Below are 16,205 nucleotides of genomic sequence, written 5' to 3'. Positions count from 1 at the left end.
ATTTTCGGGCAGGTATCCAAAACCAGAAAACACAAACTAAAGAGCAAAAGAGTTTTTAAAAAATCAAAGAGAAGGGAGGGAGGAGTTAAAATCAAAGCCAAAAAAAACACCTCCTCTTGTATTGTGAGATGTTCCGGTGTCCCCATCCCCCAGGAAGAAATTTCATTGGAATCTAACTCCTCACAACCACATCATTTATGTTTTAGCTACATCTTGATTTTATAGAAACACCACACAGGATATATATTTTTTGTCTCAATATTTTTCATTGAACATGAAAGGACTTCGATAGTTATAAAATAGATTTGTTGGGACACTTTCTGTCCTGGCACTCAGCTGAAATTTGGAGACATTGTAAATGTTATAGAATGCCCCTATTATAGGTTTAATTGTTTGTGGACTTTGAAACAATATCTCATTCTGAGGGACTAAAACATCCTTTTGTAATGCAAGAGAAGTCAAGTACATTTTAGCAAGTAGTCTATTACATGAGCTGTGGTCTTCATGTAATGGCAGTCCCCAAGTTACAAACAAGATAGGTTCTGTAGGTTTGTTCTTAGGTTGCATTTGCATGTAAGTTGGAACAAGAACAATTTAAGTGTTAACTCCAGCCATATATATACAGTAGGGTCTTTCTTATCCAACCTTGGCTTATCCAACGTTCTGTATTATCCAGTGCAGTCTGCCTTTTAGTAGTCAGTGTTTTTGTAGTCTGATTTAAATGCATTGTGATATTTTAGTGCTAAATTCATAAATACTTTAATTACTACCTAACCTTACTGAGTATTGAACTGCTTTTTCTGTCGATTTGTTGTAAAACATGATGTTTTGGTGCTTAATTTGCAAAATCATAACATTATTTGATGTATATTAGGTTTTTCCTTAATCCATCCTTATTATCCAACATTTTCACTTATCCAGCGTTCAGCTGGCCCATTTATGTTGGATAAGCGAGACTCTACTGTATATGTTTTATCTTTGGATAGCACAGGGGTGAATGAACACTCCTGTGGGGTTTGCTTTGCTGTCTGGTCCCCTGTTCAGAAGGTTTCACCTCACTTTCTGTTCCTGTGATAATTTAATTTTGGAAAATTTGGCTTGTTATGGAAACAAGGATTGGCAATAAAGCTTCAGTGACACCTTTTCTCCATGATAACTCTTTCGGGAGTGAATTTCCTTTCCAAGGGATATATTTATCCCACTTCCTGTTGTGTCACCCCTATTCTTAACTATGATTTGTTTGTATGTCAGATATTTGTAACTTGAGGACTGCTAGTTTAAATTTGCTTATGAGTCTTTTTGAGATATAAAGGACAGTGTAAATTTATAATCGGGAATTACTAAAGCTTATAGTTGCTCAGACTCTCCAAAAAGCCCGAACCTATGGGGTGTTTCACATTAGAGAGAATCATGTATTCCTTGGAACACATTTGTTTTTCTACAGGGTTTGGGCCTCTTGATCAATCTGGTAGAATACAGTGCAAGAAATAGACACTGTCTTGTCAATATGGAAACATCATGTTCCTTTGATTCGTTCTGTTTGGGAGAAGCCGAAGATAGTATACTCATTTCTGGGCAGATGGCTGCTGTTCAAGCTTTGGTACAGGTAAATCATGCCTTTTAATCCAAAAGTTGTATAGTGTAACAACAATTAAGTCATTTCATTGAAAGCTGTCCATCAAATAATATATACATGTGTGTGTGTGTGTGGGTGCACAGTATTGTTTCTTGCTTTCATCTCCCCTCTTAAGCGTGTAAGTAATAATTGCAGCATTCAATTCCTTGTCTTGGTTAGAGGAATAAACAATAGGTATGGTGTCTTTGTAAATAACGTCTATGTCTAATGGTACTTATATCGAGACAACCTTAATATATCGCAAATTACAGTCAACATATAGATATGTGAATTCATATAAAATTTTAATGTAAATAGCCTCTTATTGTAGTCTACAACCCCAATTAACGTCTCTTGTAGTGTACCAAATTCTACTACAATAGTGTCCAGGAAAAATCAAGTCTTTGAAAAATCAAGTACAGTTCTAGGTCCTGTGAGTACTGTGGAGTAGTAGATTCTGTCTATAGAGGACCAGGTTCAGTTGTGGGTTCTGAAGACTGTGTGGTAGATTACAACTGGCTTCCTGGGTGCTTTTCCCAGATCGGTCACCCTTCCTCAGGTAATCTGTGATATTCTTCTTTGATCCTTGCTAGTTGGAGAAGGTTGCAATAATTCATTGAATGTTTATTTTATGTATAGTTGATATTGTCAATGCTCTATATGCAAATATAGTACCAGAGAGTTTTGCATTTTTTTATATGAAGAAAATCTGAAGCAGAGCCCTTCAACGAATTACTGCAACCTTCTCCAACTAGCAAGGATCAAAGAAGAATATCATAGATTACCTGAGGAAGGGTGACCAAAACTGGGAAAAGTACCCGGGAAACGAGTTGTAATCTACCGCGCAGTCTTCAGAACCCACAACTGAACCTGGTCCTTTATAGACAGAATCTACTACTCCACAGTACTCACAGGACCTACAACTGTACTTGATTTTTCAAAGTCTTGATTTTTCCTGGACGCTATTGTAGTAGAATTTGGTACACTACAAGAGATATTCATTGGGGGTATAGACTACAATAAGAGACTATTTACGTAAAAATTTTATATGAATTCACATATCTGTATGTTGACTGTAATTTGCGATATATTAAGGTTGTCTCGATATAAGAACTATTAGACATAGACGTTATTTACAAAGACACCATCCCTATTGTTTTTTATTATGTATAATAGACACCTGTGCTTTACATTTGGTTAGAGGAATAGCCTTGAAAGAAGTACATATATTTGCCCTCTCTTTTTTTGCTTAAGGGAGAATATTGGGGAGTCTTGAGAGCTATTGATTGTGCCCCCCAAAAGCATTGAGATCCACATTTGCTCTCTGGGCTACACCTTTTTCCAACCACTAGGTAATATACAATGCTAAACCATTGATTTGTGTAATAGCTAATAAGCAACAGCTCTCTGCTTAATTATTATGATCAGTGATAATACAATATAATTACTGTGCCATCTATACCACCACACTACATTATGATTAGTTTCAAGCAAGCCAAGTTCTGTAATGCCTGAAACTGTCTTGACTAATTAACCACAGCTCCAGCTCCAGACAACTTAACAAGCTCTGGTTAAGCAAAAGCTTTCAAATTGCTCCCAGCCTAGTAAGGAGGGATGGGTAAAAGGTTGTGCTAAATAGTGGTTCAGCATGACAGATGGGGCTGCTGGGGCTTTGCAAATTGCATCATTGTACAAATAACCATTTTTGTGGTCACCTTTTTTTAAAAAAAACATCATGGTAGATCATAAAGAGAGCTTGGCTTTTACTTCTGAATATGAGGATTTTTAAAGCCGCCATTGCTTACAGTATTTAATGGGCAAATTTGCAGAAGATAGGTCTGATTTTTAGCATTTAGTTGTCCTATGATCTTCAGTTGAATTTTTACCCAAACTTTGGCTGCCTAATATTTTTAGTGCAGTTCTGTAACATTCATCATTTAGTGCTGTGTGTGACATGAATTGGACATTTGTATATTGATTTATTGAGTAAAGTATACGATACATTTTTTGTGCACTATTGAATGTTTCTGCATAGGCTTGAGACGTTGGGTCTGAATTGTAATTTTTATGCTGTACACAAGCATGGAAATAATCCTGGATTTCTTTTATGAAAGATTTAATAGAAAGGGGAATGATTGCAGAAAGACAGGAAGATGCATAGGAGCTGTTCCCTAGTGTCAGTTGGGAAGCGTATAATTTGGCTCATGATTCAGCATCAGTGGCATTTTCCCTCTCAGTTGTTCCTGGAGCGTGAGCGAGCAGCCCAGCTGGCAGAGAGCCAGACGGATGAGCTGATTAAAGAAGTCCCGACAGCACAACACGACAAGAGTGGGGAGTGGCAGGAGACCAGTGGAGAAATCCAGTGGGTCTCGACCGAAAAGCCAGAGAACGCAGAGGAAAAAGAGAAGAAAGAAGAAGAAGAAGAAGAGTTGGATTTGAATAAAGGTAAGCATGTGCTCTTGAAAAAGGGAGTGGAGCTGGTAGTAGTAGAAAAAATAGGGGCCTCAAACAGCACTGTTTGACTTAATTAACAAAATTGTGGGCTTCTTCTGGGTTAGGCTTTCTTAGGCTAGGCATCATGTGGCTTGCACATTGGACCATGACATGACTGACATGTTTTCTGCTTACTAAGAAAGCTCCAGGACTGGTTTTGCAAACAGAAATTGTATGTTCTGAATGGGGATTGCCACAGGCTTTGCTTTGTCCAAAATTCAGTAGGGGTTTGGACTTAAGTTTCAGAATGTTACATTTCTTCAACTGCAACTGGCTCTAGTTCATTGCTTTGGTCCCTTTATGAACCAAAGGAAACATTCCCTTTATGAACCAAAGGAAACTGCTTCTTGTAGTTGTGCCTTCATATCTCTTTGTGTTAAGTCAGAGTGTCTCAAACTGTGCTCCTCCAAATGTTTTGGACTTCAACTCTCATAATTCTTAACATCTGATAAACTGGCTGGGATTTCTGGGAACTGAAGTCCAAAACACCTGGAGGACCACAGTTTGAGAAACACTGTTAGGTAAACTGAAGCTTAACCTTGCTGTTTCATGCCATTTCTCCTGTATTTTTGTCCTCTTCGCTCAAATCTTCTGTCAAAACGTTGCTTTTGGAAACATTGTTTTTCAGGAGTCTTGTTCCCTTACTGTGTTGCAATAATCAAGTTTCCTTCTTTTATGTTGGCCCTTTCTTTTATTTCCTTTTGACTTCCGCCCATCTCCAAATTGTTTTGGTGTCATTTCTGTGAGGTTAAAAAGGGTGAAGTTTACTTACGTTGGATTTGGCAATGATGGGTGCACATAGGTATGTGCATGCAAATAATTGTTCTGTAAGTAATTCAGGAAATACACTAAATTTTGATTAGTAATGAGAATAACCAGAAAGGCAGTGGTAAATGTCATACATTAACAACTTTCTTGTTTGCTTACAGCCCTTCAGCATGCTGGGAAACACATGGAGGATTGCATTGTAGCCTCATACACAGCACTGCTTCTGGGATGCCTCTGCCAGGAGAGTCCAGTAAGAAAACCAATAATTGCATACCTATTCTGTAGATCTGTAATACTGAATAGATTTACTTGAAGCCATATGTATTCATTTAAGCTAGCAGTTTGCAATTTTAAAAACAGTGTTCATACATTTATTAAATAGAGCTGTGGTTCCCAACTTTTATGCCTCCCGGTGTTTTGGACTTCAACTCCCAGAAATCCCAGCCAGTTTACCAGCTGTTAGGAACTGTGGGAGCTGAAGTCCAAAACACCTGGAGGCCCAAAGGTTGGGAACCACTGGAATAGAAGAACATCAGGTTATGCTCTTTCCTCAAATATTGGCTTTTTTTCCTTCTGCAGCTACAAATGGTCTCATTCTGCAATTTCTGTACAACAGTGTGCATCAGAAAGTTTTCTATTATACCACATTGTCACTTGAATTACAAAATGTCTAGTATATATTTTAATCAAAAATGTTATTTGTCTGTTCAGAACTCATTGGTAAAGTTGGTTACAGCGTATCACAATGGAAATTTCCTAATTCAAATCTTATTTTCTTAGATCAATGTGACTACGGTGAGGACATACTTGCCAGAAGGGGACTTTTCAATTATGACAGAAATGCTCAAAAAGTTTCTCAGTTTTATGAACCTTACTGTAAGTAGTATATCAAGTATTGTAATTTTCTCTGATAAGCTTTAATAGTTTCCCTTTAAAAAGCCTGCAGTTGCTACTACTTCCTCCTCCTATTGTTGTTATTTTACCCTACAATGGCTTATAAATATCAGTAATAAAAGATGCAGTGAAAAGATAAGTCATTTGTTGAAGGCAACAAAAAAGCCAAAATGCCTGGAAAAGAATAAGAGAAAAAACAAAACAGGCATTAATCTCTTACTTGCAGTGCCTTCTTTCTGGCAGTGAGAAGGAAAGCAAATTTATCACAGCTTCTCTTTATGGTGCACGTAACTAAGTTAGTCTTCTTCCTGCCATGAAGATAGCCTGAAAGACAGATGCCACCTCAGCCTATTGGCCAGTAGTAGAAATCTGAGCATGCAGCTCTTGGCTGGAGTTCAACCAGCAATCCCCAATTTCAGCTGAATGTTATTTCCAGAAATAATTAGTTATAGTGTCATGTAGTGTTAGGAACAAGTACATTTTGGGATTGTGACATCACCTGCTCTTTCCCACTAGAGCACCAGAGATCCACCGGTGGCTCTGCAGTTGGACATACACTTGGAATAAAGCAACATAATGCTTCTGAGTCCAGCCAAACATTGTATTTTAAGTATTGGAAACATGCTCAGTTTCACATCAAATCCAATCATGCTTTTCCCCCAGCTTTCGTTTTAGCAGTCTTAATTACAGGAGAAGTAATTTGGTGTTGTAGAAGGACTCCGTGTTCCTGGTGAAAATCACCAGTGTACCCCAGCTTTCCACTTCTCTCCATCTAGGGAGATGCACTGGAATCATAGCTCTTTTTTTAAATATTACCACCTCTTTTCATGATGGATCAGTGCTGGGTCTGCAGTCATTCCCCTTCCACTCACCCTCCAGAGTTCATGTAATGAGCAGGGTGAGGCTGATATTGTACCTGCTTTTGCCAAAATTGTCTATTCTCCAAACTTCTAGCTGATCTTTATGTACTGGTTGCAAAAAATGTGGTAAGATGGTTGCTGTATAGTTATATATGGTTTATGGTTATCAAATATCGACTTCCTATTTGTACATGGATAGATGTTTTGCAAATGTAGAAAGAAGAACACGGTTTCTTCTTTTTTTTGGTAGCTGGGAAATGTTCCAACTAAAATTCATACTATAGCAGGCATGGTAGAGGCTGTTAGGAATTCTGGGAGTTGAAGTCGAAAACAACTGGAGGGCCGAAGTTTGCCTATGCTTACTCTATAGAGTCTTCAGCTTTGTAAGTCTTAAAATTATCTTAAATTTTCCCTGTTCTTTCTTGTCGCCCAAACAGTGTGCTGTTGGAACAACAGGCCAGAAGTCTATCTCGAGAGTGATTGACTACTTGGAACACTGCTAGATGCTCAAGTTCTGCAACTGGCCCTTGGATGCTGGAGCTCGACCCTTTAGATAAAGAAAGACGTTGTTGTTGAGGAAGCACCGGGAGCATTTATCGATCTCATTCGTGTCTGGGTTTTTAAGGCGACCTGGTCTCTTAACTGTACACTCAGCATTTTATGAAAGACAAGTTACCACACCAATCTGCAACTATCAAAAATGAGGGGGGGGGGGGGGAAACACCTGAGGAAAGTAGAGCAAGAATTTATGATGTTTATAATAATGCAGTGCAGTATTTAAAATACGTTTGGCAGAGGTTACTCTCCATCTTTATTTTTCTGGCTTTGTTTGGGACAACTTTAATGGGGACACACTTTGCTGCTGGTAGTGCAACTGCTGTTTTACTGTTGAGCCACTGTTTTTCATGCCAGCCAGGTGCAAAGGCAGCTTTAGCTACTGAGGTATCAAATCTTATAATAAAGATGCTCTGGGCAGCAGCATTGCTCTGATTTGAGTTTAATTTGCTCTTGCTTTTTAAAGAGATTATTCCAAATCATAAAAAATAATAGAAAGTTTTTAAATACTTTTTGTGATTTTGACTACTGTCTATATTTAAAATGTGTTGGAATCCAAAGAGGTTGAGGCTTGGATAGTTTATTTTTTATACTGTTTTGATTGAAAAGAAATTGGGTTGTTGGAAACTACTTCTCAGTTTTTAAAATTGTCGAGGCCTATGTACTGTAAAACTGATTGACCATAACACTTCATCGCTCTTAAGAGAGGCATGCAGGAAAAAAATACTCCTCCCAGCTAATGGCTGTATCTATATTTTTTTAGAAATGCAGTAACTGTAAAAGATGCCCTGTTTAAAGGATAATAAGAAACAAAAGTTCAATGCCAGGGTAGTTTACACTTCATAATAAGCAAAAACATTTAAAAGCTATCAGTTTTGTTTCAAGAAATAAATGTGGAGCTAAAACACCAATGGAGATTAATGTTTCCAGTTGACATAATCTTTCTATTTCTTCTTTAGTGTTGCGCAGGTAAATGCATACAATACAAAGCCTTAAATAGCTGAATATAGTGAAGATTTTGTTCAGTGTGGGGTCTAGTTCACAGCAAAGGATTGTGTTTGAGACTTTATTGGAACAAAAATCCCTGCAAATACCTTCCTTTTCTTTCTTTCTTTCTTTGGAGGTTTTGAGCATTAGTGACTTCTCTCTCGCACTCATTCTTTCAACTAACAGAATCGTTCATGATTTTTATTAAGCTGGTCTTGAATATTCACAAACCTTCTTGGAACATTTGTGTAACAGACACTTTTCACATTTCCTGTGTAGGTAGTTGCATCATGTTACTTCATTGAATTTGTAAAACTTGAAGCCATATAAATATTAGTTCTGTGTATAATGAGGGGTGGGAGAAATAACAGAAAATCTAACCTGCTTTTTAGATCTTGTGTTATCTCCATGTATAAAATTACAGACTTGTGCTTTTGTATCAGTGCCAGCTGTAAATTTTTTTACATACAGTGGCTGCCTTCTATGTCTTCCTATTTTTGATAATGCAGATTGCTGGGAATTCAGTAAGGAAGTAAATGATTAGATGCAAAAATCATATTTGATCCTACTTCTTTTAATTTAATTTAATTTTTCTCATCACCTAAATGGCATTTTCACACATCCAATAATGTACCAGTGTAACTGAGAAAGATGCCGAGGCCGCGTTTGCCCTTGGATGGAAAACCTTCCATATGAAAAGGTAGATAAACTTACTAAATCTGTACTTGTAAATTATTTTTGAGATGCAAGATTTACTGGATGTATTTTTGGCATTTTAGTTTTAACAAGAGCAATGGCTTTCATTTTTAGTTGGATTTCATATAGATTTAAGATAGGCTTTTTCTATGTTTATGCACAGTGGCAAGGGATGATTTCAATTTGATGCAATGATGGGGGGATCAGGAAGGAATAATATCTCTCTGTTACACTGGTAATGATCTGAATGAAAATGAATAGAACTCATGTGTTGACTTAGTTTTTAATTAACAAGCACTGAAACATGCAGACTGTTTGGTTTTTTTGTGGGGAGGAGGGTCTGGAGACCTTCAGCCTGCAGTCTTGTTAAACCCTCATCAAACACTGCATTTGAATGGGTACTTGAGGCCAACTGTCCGATTGAAAGTTTTAAAGTAACTTTTTTCCACTGTAAATATGTGTATATAAGCGCAATTGGAGACTAGAATAGTAGAGTACTTTTCTGAATCCAATCCTATTTTTATTTTATACAGTATTTCTCAGCTGTGATCTTTGGAGCAAAAGCCAACGGCAGGAATAATAGTTTGTACCAGTTTCATGAAGTATGTCTTTTGGTTTTTGTAAATAATTTTAACTCGAATAAAAATTGCTACTTTCAATACATAACATACATGTAATGAGCATAGTTTATTGATACTGCAAAACAGGGCAGCAAAAGTATGGCTGCCACTTTAAATTGTTCTGTTAAACAGCAAAATGGAAATGGCATTGTCTCTTAGTTCTTCTGCTGCTCAAGGTATCAACGAATGATCCAGCATTAGCCTACAATATTAAAGAGCACCCTTCCTGTGAAACTTTACATCAGGTCATGCAGGGCATTGGGAAGGTGAAGGGGACAATTGGAAGTATATACTAATCTGAGCAAGGATAACTGATTGTTGATGGTCAGAAAATGAAAAAAAAGTTATGTTGTGCCTCTCCCTCTAGCAGAAAAAACTAAATGTTATTAGCTGTGATGTATCAAACTTCTCAAAGAGTTGACAATAGAGGTCAGTTTAAAGCAGTAGTTCTCAACCTGTGGGTCCCCAGATGTTTTGTCCTTCAACTCCCAAAAATCCTAACAGCTGGTAAAGTGGCTGGGATTTCTGGGAGCTGTATGCCAAAACACCTGGGGACCCAAAGTTTGAGAACCACTGGTTTAAAGGTGGGCATATTTAGTGGTCACAGTTAATATCAAGATTATGATTTCAACCTGCTCTTGAGACAATACATTCTTGTCTTACTTCATTTAATTTGTCTGCATTTGATAAAAGAGGATCTCACATTAGGGTGCTCAGGATTAAACATGGGTTCACTTCTTCCATTGCATGTCTCTTTCAAGACTTAACATAATTTTAGAGCCCAGACACATAAATAGGGCATAGAAGACCAAAGAAACATGACAGCACAACACTGATTCATTACAGTCAATTTGAATGATACAAGCATGTAGCTCTGTTGAAATGTCACATATTTATTTTGTATTTAAAATATGCCTAACCTATGGAAACTGATGCCAGTGAAAATCTGATCAAGAGACCTGAGTTCTGTATATTAAACTTATCCTCAGTAATTTTATGGAATATATACTAGGTTGTGTCACTTTGAGAACAAAACACATGATCAGTAGAACAGTCTCTAGTAATTCTCCACTGTTGTGTTGAAAATCATTAATTTATTTCCATAAAACAAACAGGGAGATAACCAGGCACTATAGTTATCTGATTCAGGACATAGTCACGAAAAAGTCTTCCTCTTGCACAGATTTTGGGGCAATAAATATATTTTTCAGGATTGTTGTATGTCTTTCGGGCTGTGTGGCCATGTTCCACACAGCCCGAAAAACATACAGCAACCCTGTGATCCCGGCCATGAAAGTCTTCAACAACACAATATATCTTTCATTCTACTAAAAGAAAATATCCCATAATCAAATTCTTTTCATTTCTCGGGGGAGGGACAGGAAAAAAACATTTTGCTTCTGTTTTTGTTTATCTTCCTCCAGGTGTTCACATCTCTAGTTCCAGCACATAATGTAATGAGTTTATGCCATAAAGGGATTCCAGAGCACAGCTGAAGTTCCTCCTTAGTTGTGGCTGTATACACATTGTCTTTAAATTACTTGGCTCATCCCTTTGGCTTCCAGATCTTCACTTCTCTTCATTACCACCAGTCAGGATGTCCCTCTCCTGCTGGCAATTAGCACAACTACTCAAACAATTAGTGTAGCCAGACTGGGAGCAAAGTACCTTTGGTTTTTCTTCTGTCAATAACCCAGTAGCAAATATGCAAGTGGTATAAAAACTATTCAATAAAAGAATGGCATTGCTACTACAAGTTATTAGAGCTTTCCAAACATTTCACATTGGTAATACATGCATCATTTTGCAGCACAGTAATTCAGTTTTACTAGGAAACAGGAAATCAAACCAACTTCTTACAAGAGATATGAACACATATTGTAGTAACAAAATCTATGGGGACAAAATATCTCATGAAAACGTTTCATTTATATTTCTAAAACAATGTTATTTGTAAGAGAATAACATACATTGCCAAGATGTTTGTTATTTCTCTTTCTGTTTGCACAGCATACCCACATACTGCTATTGACACAGTAATGGGTCACAGTACACAGTTTGGAAAGCTCTGTGCTACTAGTTGGGTGCTGAATAGCTGCACTGCTTCTACAAGCCAAACTAGTACAATAACTTGCATAATAGGAACAATAGTTCTTGTGCCACATTTGCAATACTATATTCAGTACCTAAAATGTTTGGGAAGATCGTCTGCTTTTTCTAGAGTCCGATGGTGTAATTTAGCAATTCTTTCAACAGTACAGCCTTCATATTGTGCATCAGGAATGGGCCTGGGAATGATAATGGCGTGTTCAGAACCACTTGGTAAGTTAAGCAAAAACAAAATCTAAATATTGATCTTCCAGGCTCATAGCTCATACCATAATGGCTGTCAAGATATATGGGAAAAAAAATTCCTTGAGCAATGAAAGTTTTGGCTCTGAATTATATTTTCCACTCCCCTTTGAGGAGTTCCACTTGGGCACTGAGGAGTTTTCACAGGCTCTGTTCTTTCCTCTCTGATCCACGAAATGATTATTTCTGAAAAATAAGCTGACATCTGTGCAATGGTGGAAAGGCAAGTTATAAGCGCTTCCAACAAATCCACTTAACTGGAACATTGCTGAGAAGTGCCACCTTCAGCAGTTATGAGGGACCTTTTATTATTTCAATAGGAGAACAAAAGCAAATAGCCCCAATAATTCAACTCTGATTTACTTAGAGAATGTACATGCTGGCTATCCCAAATTTCTAGAAGGCTAAAGCTCAATGTCGTAACAGCCTAACATTTGGACAATGTATCTCTAATGTAGCAAGCTATTCAAGGATAATCAAAAAGAGTTCAGAGATGATTTGGGTAAAATGGGAAGAGCAATTTTGTACTCTTAGAGAGAAAAATGCATATGTCTTTTTGCCAGTCTTGCAATGTTCCGGCTTTTAATGTACAAAGTATTATTCCAAGCAGACATACACCCATGTGCTTATGTCTCCACTTAATGTGAGGGAGACATAGTTCATAGGCAGAGCCAATGGTTTGCATACATCATTGTTTAGTACCAGTGTCCAACATGGGAGTTCCAATTGTTAGACTGGAGTGCGCAACTAACCTAGTCATAACCAGCAGATAGTGATGCTAGAGGTTGTGATCCAACAATATCAACAAGGGGTACAAGCACCTTTCTGTAGCATCTATAAAGAAAAGCAGGGTTGGTATCATGCAGAGATATTGCCATCTTCTGTAACTAGCAGGGCAATTGCATTTATGGTAGGAACTTCCATCCTGTGAGTATCTTGTTTTTGGGCATTTGCTTTTTCATCTGTTCTTGGTTTTCTGACAGACGGCAGAAAGACGCAGAGCAAGACTTCAAAGGCTCTATAGCAAACTAAGGCCAGGGGGGCGAATGCTGCCTCTGGGTGCTTACCCCAGGCCATCCGCATTTTCCCTGTCCTCTTGGCATAATGACACGGTAGTCTGCCGTGTCCTAATGCCAAAGAGATGAGGGAGGAAGGCACATAGCAGCTGAGAGCCCTTCGGAGCACACTCAGTCAACGTCTGTCTCCCCCTCCTCCCGGCATAATGCAAAGAGGATGGCCTGAGGATCAAGGAAGGAAGATGGGAAGGAAGATCGGGTCAATCGCCATGTGTACCGCCTTCCAGCAGAAGGATGGCAAAAAAGCAAGGTTTGCCCATGCCTGCTCTATAGGATAAAGTATTTTTCTGGTCTTAGGTCTTTAACAATCAAAACTAAGTTCTTTGAATTGAGCAGAGCAACAAATTGGCAACCAGAGAGGAAGGCACAGCATCGGGTTATGCACACTATGATCTACAAATAAGAGTACAGAAGAGAACAAAATGAGGGCACTGTCCCCAGATAAAAATGTTGCCCTTCTTAAGTTTTCCTGTTGTCTCCAAATTGGCTAGTATTACAGAGAGTGAGTCACTGAAAATCATTCCCATTTAGAACTCTTTGTTCACATTTCATTTCTACGTTGTCTGCTTCTTTTCTTTGACTGACTGTTTCTAAAGGCTCAAGAAAATTTTATGTCCTCACAATGCTAAGAATTTGGGGACTTAAGGAATATTTTGAATGTAGAATTCTTTTGCCTCTATCCTTCCATTCCTATAAGGCTTTTTACGAACCTCAGAGCTGTGTTTAGCATTACTTACAACTTTTCAGTCCATTTTCAAAAGTAGCTTCCTCCCATGCCACATCACTAAAAATGTCTCCATCTAGATGTGACTACAATACAAATAAGGCTAATCTAGCTCGGAAAGGGGGCAATGGAGTGCACCAGTCTAAGATGTTATAAAGTGTATGTTGGAACTAACGTTCTTGTTTATACACATAATAAAAGTGAAAATATGTGTGTGGCTGAAGTGTCCACTTACACAGACAAGCTCCCACTTCCACAAATAGCTATAGCTCCCACAGCTCAGGAGACACCGATGGCCTCCCTCCAGTGTCTGCAGGTTATAGAGAGTGTTATAAACATTTACAAGACCCCTTCCTATGTCCTCCACAAACACCATACTGCCCACCACCCAAATGAAGGCTGGGAGAATTTAATCATAGATTTTCTGTTTTTCCTCCACTAGGATGTATAGTTAACCTGCAATCTAAGAGCACTCTGAACTCCACCAGTAATGGACCTGGAACTAACTTGGCACACAGACCCTCATGACCAACAAAAAACTGGAGGTCTTTGGAGGAATTTATAGGAGTTGTAGTTCACCTACACCCAGAGAGCTATGTAAACCCAAACCTGATGTACTGAAATTTGATTATTGGAGGTGTTTGGGGAGAACTGACCTTCCTTCTGGGAGTTGTAGTTCACCCACAACCAGAGAAACGGTGACCACTGATGATGGACCTGAGCCAAACTTGTCACACAGAACCCCCATGATTAACTCAACTGACGAGGGGTTTGCGGGGACTGACTCACCATAGTGGGAGTTGTAGTTTATCCTACAGCCAGAGAGCACACTGAACCCCACCGATGATGCATCTAGAGCAAACTTGCCCAACATAACAAACTAAGTACTGATGGAGTTTCTCAGGGTTAACCTGGCATGATGTCAGTTGTAGTTAATCCACAACCTTATACATTTCAATTATGTTTCTTGCTACCCTCAAACGAGGTAGCCCTTCTGTATACAGAACAGTAGACTATATTTTCAAATATTGGATTTGTGTCATAGCTAGAATAGGACAATGCCATTCGAAGCAATGAGCCTAAAAATATTCGTGCAAGCATCTCTTTCCAATGCGTGCACAAAGGATACTCCAGTGCCTTCTCCCAGTTCTAGTATAACTGAGTACATGTTTGAGCATCTGGGAACAAACCTGGTGACACCTGGTGCTTTCTAATGGTTTAGTGTAAGGCTTATGGAAACACACAGCTGGGCTGCTCCATGAGAGGGAAGGGGGGAACCCGCAAATTCAAAGTTGTCAAAGATGAGCAAGTGCTCACTAATGGGATTGCCCAATTTAGGTTTGGCTTTTTAATCATCCAGAACATTGTAGAGTGTTGTACTACAAATCTGGAGACCCGGATTCAAATCTCCCCTTGACCATGAAACCCATTTGGGTGATCTTTGACAAGCCATGCTCTCTCTCAGCCCCGGAGGAAGCCAATGACAACCTTGTGAAAAAATATCTTGCCAAGAAAACTGATAGTATCACCATAGGTCAGAAACGAAGGCACAAAACAACAATAAACGCACTTACCAATGTTTTGGGCAGGGTATTTTTACTTCTCTGCTGAGAGCTCTAGTATCCAACTTAACTAGAAAACCTAAAATTCAATAGGATGCAACAATGGCAGTTAAAGTAGAATCAATAATATAACTGTGTTGTGCGAAAGATCACTCTGCCCCTTCCATTTCCCTCTTCTTCATTGTTTGGCATCCCAGAACCTAGGAATAATAATCATCAATATCTTTATATCCTGCCACCATCTCCTCAAAGGGACTCGGGGCGGCTCACAAGGCACTACAGGGTGCAGCATATAAAACAGTACATAAGTATGAAACAAGACGTAAAATTATAACAACCATTACCAACACACATAACATAAGATAAAATAAATGGCCCTTCAAGAAAATCTCTGATATAAGATTTCTCTGCCCTCAGAGAAGGCAGAGGTCTGCTAGACAAAAGAAGAGTGTGTCCGCTTTTAGCCCCTGCCATGCAGTCCCTTTCAAAGGTTGCCTTACTAACTGAGAAAACCACATGTAACTATTTGGCATACAGAGGACTGGCAAAGAGAGCTGCAGGAGATGATCTCATAATCCCCACTGTGATAATGCCATGACACTCCACTGCTGCTTGACAACACTGTCTCATTTTGCTACTAAGCAGTAGCATTTTCTTGAAATGAAACCACCCTGTTTAACATGTCCCAGCTCTAAGAGCTGCTGTAAAATTAACAGAAAAAGCTGTGGTGTCTTAAAATGCAGGTTGGACAACAATATCCATCTTCTGTTGGATTTGAGACCAGGAGTGTAGTCACCTTGGCTAAAGGAGAGAGATTATGGGAGTTGCAGTCCAATAACGACTGGATACCACACTTTGCCCATTCCTGTTTCAGAGCAGTACATCTATAGGAAGGCTCTCTGAAGAGTCAATCTGGAGAATAGGATACGGTAGCTGTGTTGGGCCGCAATTGCCGTAATACTTCTTTGTTGGTTGTACTGGTTAAGGCTGATGGGAGCTGTGG

At 38.7% G+C, this 16,205-nt stretch overlaps 1 protein-coding gene across 1 annotated transcript in view; it reads left to right on the top strand.

The window, feature by feature from the left end:
- Nucleotides 1-9,534, top strand: part of wapl (WAPL cohesin release factor) — a 59,991-nt gene extending 50,457 nt beyond the window's left edge. The window contains exons 15-19 of the mRNA XM_008119108.3: nt 1,445-1,606; nt 3,853-4,060; nt 5,038-5,126; nt 5,657-5,752; nt 7,068-9,534. Of these exons, the coding sequence (XP_008117315.2) occupies nt 1,445-1,606; nt 3,853-4,060; nt 5,038-5,126; nt 5,657-5,752; nt 7,068-7,133 (621 nt within the window). The 3' untranslated portion in view covers nt 7,134-9,534. The remainder of the gene's footprint in view (nt 1-1,444; nt 1,607-3,852; nt 4,061-5,037; nt 5,127-5,656; nt 5,753-7,067) is intronic.
- The last annotated feature ends 6,671 nt before the right edge of the window (nt 9,535-16,205 follow it).

Source organism: Anolis carolinensis, chromosome 3 (assembly GCF_035594765.1).
Source record: "Anolis carolinensis isolate JA03-04 chromosome 3, rAnoCar3.1.pri, whole genome shotgun sequence".
Lineage (NCBI taxonomy): Eukaryota > Metazoa > Chordata > Lepidosauria > Squamata > Dactyloidae > Anolis > Anolis carolinensis.
Note: the sequence above shows the minus strand (reverse complement) of the source record. Positions and strands in the feature narration are given on the sequence as shown.